This window comes from Raphanus sativus, chromosome 5 (genome assembly GCF_000801105.2).
Source record: "Raphanus sativus cultivar WK10039 chromosome 5, ASM80110v3, whole genome shotgun sequence".
Classification (NCBI taxonomy): domain Eukaryota; kingdom Viridiplantae; phylum Streptophyta; class Magnoliopsida; order Brassicales; family Brassicaceae; genus Raphanus; species Raphanus sativus.
Window position 1 is genome coordinate 23,699,997 of NC_079515.1, and position 7,576 is coordinate 23,707,572.

The window sequence follows — 7,576 nt, forward strand, 5'->3', positions numbered from 1 at the left end:
ACTCTATTAGGCTTCGACATTTATGGTTAATTTTAAAAATTTGGATAAAAAATATATCCATGTAATTTGGTTTTTCAGGTAGTTAAGTTTATAAATTATATTTTTAGGATATTTGGTTATTTAGAAATTAAATATAATAAATATTTATAGGTACATAATTTATATTTTAAAATTATGGATACCCATTTAGTTTTTTGGTTTGATTCTAGTTTGGTTTAGTTATTTTAGTTTCAGAAATAGAATAAATATTTGGTTATTTATAAAATTCGGTTTGATTTTGGTTTCAAATTTTTGATTCTTTGGTTTTGGGTAAATATGTACAGAGTAAATAAACATGCGGTTTCAAATCGTAGATCAAAATCTAGTCCTTTATTTCATAAGATTGTTTTAATTGAAACAGATGCCAAAATAAAAACATTGAAGACACAACACGTTGAAAAGTGGCAACGCTGACTCCTTAAATTCGATATGAGAAATATATCAAAGACGTTACTTTGTGATGGGTGCAACGCTGACTCCGAACTGATGGAGCTGGTCACTAGCTTTTCCGTGGAACCCAACGATTTTGTGACCTTCCTTCTCGAGTACGAAGGTTGAGGTAGTTTCGAGTCCAAAAGGCGGTGAGGTTCGTACATTGGTCTTGAACTTAAGCATGGTTATTACTGTGGAAGCTCCAAATATATTATCGTAACAACCTTCTACTGCCGTGATGTATTCACTCGGATACGCCAACTCGAGCTGTGCGCAAACAAGATATCATAAATAAGGAGAATGAGGACAATTAAGAAACATTAATACAAGTTTATAGCTAGTTTGAGGAAATAACAGTATAGTATAATCACCTCTTCGTATCCAAGCAAAGTCATCTTGCCATGATCTTCTCCCAGCACCACCTGGTTGTTTTTGTCATACACGAACTTGACGGATGCAACACCATTATCACCTTGTCCAATGTATATCTTTCTCACACCGTCAAAAACACCATCGTCCCATGAAGCTCCTCCGTCACCACCTTTTCCTTGTAGTTTTTCCGCTGGAGGAGGGGAAGGAGGAATAGGGCGTGAACCAAAATATGCCCCAATAGCATCCATAGCAAAGCCTGCCTGTCCGTAAAACCCAACGAGAGCTCTACCTTTGCTCTCCAACACGAAAGTGCGACTACCAACTGTCCCATATGTAGGAGAGATTCTCTCTTTTGATGTCTTGAAACTCAACGACCTAACTCGGTTTGAATAACTAGCGGAGCCTAGGTCACAGGTCCCCTCAACAGATGTAATATATTCATTTGGATAGTCCAGTGTAAACTGCAATAAACAAGTAAAGGGTTTCGCGGAAGATCATGAATAGATTTAACGAATGTACAATGACCTTTCTCAGGTTAATCTATTGACTTGCTAATTGATATTACCATCTTTATTTGTCTCATGACCTTTAGCCTACTATCTTGTAAAACTTATATATACTTTTGGAGTAAACTTTATATAGCATTTTGACCAAAAAGGAAGAATTTGTGGATGTATAAATAATAACCTCCTTTTGTTGTCCTTGGACCCTATTTTCTCCAAGCCTATCCCCGCTTTCGCGTGTTTCCTGTTTTCCCACTTTGTCGTACTCGACCATGATATGTGATATCCCACTAGGACTATATGTAACATACACTTTTCTTACGCCGTTGTAAATACCATGGTCCCATGGGTGGCCACCACAACCACCTTGCTGTTCCATTTTAATAGGAGGAAGTGTTATGAAATAAGCTCCAAGAGACATTAGATTTGTCTCAGCAGATCCATGAAACCCAATGATTTTGTTTCCGCCAGCTGCAAGTGTAAACTTAGTTCCATTCTCATCGTATCCCATGACTTCAGAACTCCTCATGTTGGTTTCGAATTGAAGTGCTTGAATCACACCGGATGTGTTATCATAACAACCATTAACAGAGACAATATGTTCTTTGTTGCGATGGTTAATCTCAAACTGTAGGAGAAAACAAAATACAATTTGATTAATTAATTACTACTATACTATATATAGTCAAAATTTTGAAATTTTAATAAACTATTAATGCCTTCTTTTTATTCAATAAGTGAATTTGAGTCTCTTAAAGTTATTCAGGATAAACTATGCTTATGGTATACAAATAACTAAAAACACATACGTACTTACAAAATAACGTACTCTCTTAACATTTATCTCTCTTAACTATGTTTAAAATGTGTTTGGATGAAGTACTCTCTTAACATTTATCTTTCATACCATGTCTTACACTAAGAGTAGAGATATCCTCAAATAAGAAAAGGGTTGAGATATTTACATAAAGCATACTTACCGTTTGTGTGAAACCACGACCATAGACACCATGGATTGGTCCAACAATTGCGTTTCCAGCTTTGACATACTCAAACTTGATGAACTGAATGCCTTGAAGACCACCTCGTACATGTATCTTTGTTACATCCTCATAATCGGATCCATCATCCCACTGATTCCCTCCCTTTCCACCTTTAGCTTCCACCTTTAAGGCCATGACGTACGGATTCAAATCTGCACTGAAAGAGACTAGTTTAGTCATTGATGAATACTTACTAGAAGTACATAATCATTTGCGGAAACAACTAAAGCAGTATAACAAAGCATCCAGTTTCTCGGGTGAAAAAGAAAATTTAACTTCTAAGTTCTAACTACTCTATAGCCTATGGAATTTGGAGAGAAATAGAGAGATTACCTCCTATGCTAGAGTAGAGAGAAATTATAGGCAATTGGTGAACAATGGAGAATATAATTAAGCAGGTGGTGAAGGTGTCTTTATATACACAGATTAAATCACTAGTAATGAATGTATAATTGTGACTCGTGAAATCGTGATCCGTGAGGAAATATATAATTATCATAACTTACCATTTTCTTATATGTTCGTGGTTAGTTCATGAGGCTATATCATTTAAATTCGAAATATAAACAATTTTGAGTGGTCTCACCGTAATGTTGAGCCATTAAAGACATTCAATTTTCGTGGATCTAAAATTTTTATAATACAGGTGCCGATCGATATGGTTAAAAACGAATATTAAACATCACTAAAATCTTCTTAGAGCTAGCATATCTATTACTCTAATTGCGCGAACATATCTGGCACGACGTAACACGGCAACACGATTCAGCATATTTAAAAAAGTATGCGATAGATAGATATCATGACATTTGCTTCCATCCAGAGCTGATTCTTGGTTTTATGAAGTTAGAAGCTGAAATTATTTTGGTTCTGTCCCACACTAAAAAACCATACTTTTGATTTAATTTTTTGGGGATTAGCAAATTAATTACTCCTCTGTTTTTAAATGTAAGTAGTTTTAGAGAAAAAAATTGTTTCAAAATATAAGTTGTTTTCACATCTCAATGCACTTTTTATACTTATTGAAAATTGTAACCAATAAAATAATTCATGTTTTTTTATGGTTGGTTAAATTTATACATTAAATATTATTTTTTGAAGATTCAAAAGTTTTTTAATATTGATGCTTTTAACTAAAACTACTTATATTGAAAAACAGAGGGAGTATATCTTTAGAATAAAAGATTTAAAAGATTTGTTTAAAAAAGAAGAGAAATAAAATAAAAAGAGAGTTTTTTAGAAAGTGTTATCTATACGAGAATCTAGAGCATCTTTAAGAATCTTTTAGAAACTCTTTGACTAATTGTCAAATTATTATTTTCTTAATTATTAGTTTAATTAAACAATTAAAATACATAAATGTTAATATTATAAACGACTGCCAAAAACGCAGGGGGAGACCATCAAGGCATCAAATCAAAGATATACCTGAAAAGAAAAGAGATGTGAAGGGATTTGAGAGGCTACTGAAACCAACAGGCTTCGCCGGTTTGGAACCAATGACAGAATAGACCAAAACCACACCCATCAACCGGCTGGCCTCCACCTCCACCAGAGAGAGAGACCCTAACACTAGCTTAGCTCACCGTCCTCAAAGCAAGCTGGAAGCCTAAGCGAGAAACCCAGTGGTTCAGAACAGGAACGAAACCGCACTGCAATGAACCTCAACCACCACAATGCTCAGGCACAGTTGTGGACCACCGAAATGACAAACCAGAAGGCTTGGGGTACCACCCCTTTTGGTACGACAAATATATTATATATGTTCTATCAACAAAAAAGACGTGTTTACAATGTATAAACTTAGAAAACTATGTGAATAGAAGGAAAACCAAATATATATATCTAAGTAAATATTTAAAACAAAGGAATGATCTGTATATACGTCCCATATTCTGAAAGCTGCCCTAAAAGAATATACAGTCTTTGCGGTCAAAAGAGATATATAAATATGTCACGCCTGTTGCTGTTGTTGAACTACCAAAACAGAAACCTTAGAGCTAAGCTCTTTAGCGGCAAAAAAATCTCCAATGACACCTAACTCTGGAAGTTCGATCCATTCTGTTAGTCCCAAGAAGTTTGGTGATGCAATGCCTTGATCTCTTCCAACCACCATAAGATCATACTCGTGGGCCAGGAATTGGACGATGCTGGCAACCTCAGCTCCACTGGTCATAGTCCTCTCCGTGTAATCAACATTGTTCATTTCGCCTGCAATCTTGAAATCCTTCAAGCCTTCATTGTCAAGAATGTACTCCCAGTTTTCTGGCTCTATTTCTTGTCTGAACAAGAGTCGGATCACGGTTACACGAACCCTTGGGTTATGTCTCATCCTCTTCACCAATGACAATGCCTCTCTATCATCTTTGCCTCCGATAAAAATAACACCGACATCGATATTGTAATTTTTCTTGCTCGTTACATCATTGCCTTTGCGTGAGAAATGTCCACGGTCAACTAGTATTCCAATAGAACAAGGCGCACTCTCTAGCAACGCTAGGTTTACTCTCCTTATGGCATCGTCGTCTGATTCGAACATTCCATCTAAGGTCCATCTCCTCCCTGAAGGGACAATGATCATCGACGTTGTCTGGTCAAGTGCAAGCGTGCAAATATCTTCGTGCATCATCTTCTCATGCGAGAATGCGGTGAACGTGGTCACTGTTACGGACTTCAAGCCTTCAAGCATGAACTTCCTGAATGCAAGGTTTGCGGTATGGATGTACGAGTCGGTATGAAGTCGTTTCGACTTCCTATTGTCGGAGATTAGAACAGGGTTGATCTGGCCTACGAGCTTCACCAGATAAAGAACCGTCACCGCTATAGGATAATCTAGGTTTGGTGAGGACAACAACTGTAGGAATGCAATGGCCGCGGAGACGTTCTCAGGTCGGTGCAAACAAGTTAAAACCTGGAGATCGGAACTTGTTTCCAAATGCAATATGTTCCGTTTCTGGTAATTAACGTACTTCCTTTTCGGATCGTACAATCTCCTTAACACTACTGGAACAATCCCAGCATTTAGCAGCGAATAAATGATCAAGAACGCGTACGTTGCTTGTGATATATACTGCAAAAACAAACCATATTAAATATGTCACCATCACGCAAATTAAAAAAAAATCGATTATGATATATAATATTGTATTGTTAATTTCAAGAGTAGAAAATTACCGCGTCGTCTAATACAGACTCATAGAGAATGAAATCAGCGAAGCTTTTGTAGCTCAAGATGATGGAAACAGCCAGGGATTCTTTGAGAGGTAACTTAAAGTACAAGCAAGGTGCAAGGCATGCGACAAGTTTTAGGACAAGTGTTAAAGCCGTTAGGAAGATGTTGACGAGGATGTGACTGAACTCGGTGAACATCCTCATTGCATCACTTCTCATCACGCTGACTGTGATCGAGATTGGTAAGAAGACGTTCATTGTGAGCTTCTCGTACTTAGACTCCAATGCCGATCCTAAAGGTGGACCCTCGGGTATGACAAGACCGACCAGTAATGGTCCCAAGACATATTTCATGTTAAAAAACACAGAATAAACAGCGGAAGCCAATGCGGTCAGCATCACAGCGTTAACGTACATATTCTTCACGGGCTTGCCTTCAGGTGTGCGATCTATGATCCATTGCACGATGGGCTTAAAAATAAGAAAGACGATAAGAACGAATACGACCACTGCGATAGCGTCACGGTAGGCTGTTACATGTGAAACATTCTTGTACGTTGCGTGAACAGAAGCGAGTGCCATGGAAATTATCCCAAAGATGTCGTTGATGACACATGCAGACAACGCAAGGCGACCTATCTCGGAGTTGAGGATCTTGAGCTCTAGCAAGATGTATGTCGTGGAAGGCAAAAGTATAGAAGACTGTGTTATGACGATCGCTGTGCGCTCGCCTAGTCCTGTTTCAAGAGGCATGTAACCAGGGTCAATGCTGTCGGAGAAGAGGTTCTGGAAACCGAGACCGAACAGAGGAGCAAAGAAGGACAAAATCCCTATCACAACGGGCAGCTTTCCGCTAATGAACGCCACTCTCCGGCTGGTTCTAAGAGTCATCAAAAATGTAAACATTATGGTTCCAAACACTGAGACGCTTCTCAAGGTCGCGTTTCCGTCCAACGCAGGATCCTCGGACACTTTTCCTGAAGATTTCGCTAGTACATCAAAAAGCTGGGGACCTAGCATCAGTCCAGCCTACACGTAAATTTATATGTACGTGAAATTATAACAAAAGAAAAGTATTGGGTAGCATCATAGCATGCATGGTAATATTTAAACAATTTACTTGCATTTTCAAGCTACATCTAGTTTTGTTTTCTCTTACGTGCTTATCAAGTTACAAATTGGTATACACTTACGATCATATAGGAAGCGATCTGGGAAATGCCAATGCGTCTGAGGAACATATGAGTCATGACGATGAAGATGAAAATGAGTAATATCTGAATCTCTAAAAGAGGTAGCGAATACCCAAAAATCATGTTGGGTGACTTTAGATTCTCCCACAATCCATCAGATGAGATGTTAAAGTATGACGATGTGCAGTCGCCATCGAAAATGGTTGTATTCATGAATATAAGCCAAGAAACTAGCCAAAAACGTACAATTTGGAAAAAAAAGTGCTTTAATTTGAGTCTTTGAATTTAGGTTTTGCGAAAAGGCTTGTAATATTGTCGTTCAATTTCTTTTTCTTTTTAGTTTTTATATCAATTTTTGTAATATTCGTTAGTCAGTAGAGGTTATAATTTTTTGACACCTATGATTTGCTGACAGCATGCCTGTGCAAAACTAGAATACGCGTTGACCTCATGCCCAGTGTAATAAAGTATATTTGTACAGCTTTTAGGACTTTTTGTACAATACAAAATTTGAAGACCTATTCTTATAAATAAATCAAAACTTTTGAACCCTAAAATTTTCAAAAAATTTACTACAAAAATAGAGTAGGATATATCTCATCCTCTTTCTTTTGAGCATCACCGAAGCTTCCCTCTCCTTGCTGAGCTCACCTGAGCTCTCCTCGAGAAGAGTGAACATCGCCCAAGCCTCTTTCCTCTCTCATGAGCATCGCCCGATCTCTCCTCAAAAAGAGTGAGCATCGCCCAAGCTCACATTCATTCTACCGAGCATCGCCAAGCTTCCTCTCTCCTCTCATGGCATCACCTAAGCTCTCCTTAAGAA

The 7,576-nt window shown here is 37.8% G+C and overlaps 2 protein-coding genes across 2 annotated transcripts; both read right to left on the reverse strand.

Moving 5' to 3' along the window:
- Positions 1-358: 358 nt before the first annotated feature.
- On the reverse strand, positions 359-4,170 carry LOC108863457 (jacalin-related lectin 20-like). Its single transcript, XM_056986027.1, has 5 exons — positions 3,818-4,170; positions 2,327-2,541; positions 1,531-1,974; positions 843-1,304; positions 359-738 (listed from the first exon to the last, which is right to left on the reverse strand). The coding sequence occupies exons 1-5, from the start codon at positions 3,915-3,917 to the stop codon at positions 490-492; spliced, it is 1,470 nt and encodes a 489-aa protein (XP_056842007.1). The 5' UTR covers positions 3,918-4,170; the 3' UTR covers positions 359-489.
- A 173-nt stretch (positions 4,171-4,343) lies between these two features.
- On the reverse strand, positions 4,344-6,966 carry LOC108858571 (cation/H(+) antiporter 10-like). Its single transcript, XM_018632482.1, has 3 exons — positions 6,754-6,966; positions 5,564-6,589; positions 4,344-5,459 (listed from the first exon to the last, which is right to left on the reverse strand). The coding sequence occupies exons 1-3, from the start codon at positions 6,964-6,966 to the stop codon at positions 4,344-4,346; spliced, it is 2,355 nt and encodes a 784-aa protein (XP_018487984.1).
- Positions 6,967-7,576: the final 610 nt, after the last annotated feature.

Coding starts and splice junctions, on each gene's coding strand:
- LOC108863457 (XM_056986027.1), bottom strand. CDS start 3,917: ATGGGTGTGGTTTTGGTCTATTCTGTCATTGGTTCCAAACCGGCGAAG. Junction 2,542..3,817: donor CACATCTCTTTTCTTTTCAG/GTATATCTTTGA, acceptor CTTTCAGTGCAG/ATTTGAATCCGTACGTCATG. Junction 739..842: donor CTTTGCTTGGATACGAAGAG/GTGATTATACTA, acceptor GTTTGCGCACAG/CTCGAGTTGGCGTATCCGAG.
- LOC108858571 (XM_018632482.1), bottom strand. CDS start 6,966: ATGAATACAACCATTTTCGATGGCGACTGCACATCGTCATACTTTAAC. Junction 6,590..6,753: donor AGATCGCTTCCTATATGATC/GTAAGTGTATAC, acceptor ATTTACGTGTAG/GCTGGACTGATGCTAGGTCC. Junction 5,460..5,563: donor AGTCTGTATTAGACGACGCG/GTAATTTTCTAC, acceptor TTGTTTTTGCAG/TATATATCACAAGCAACGTA.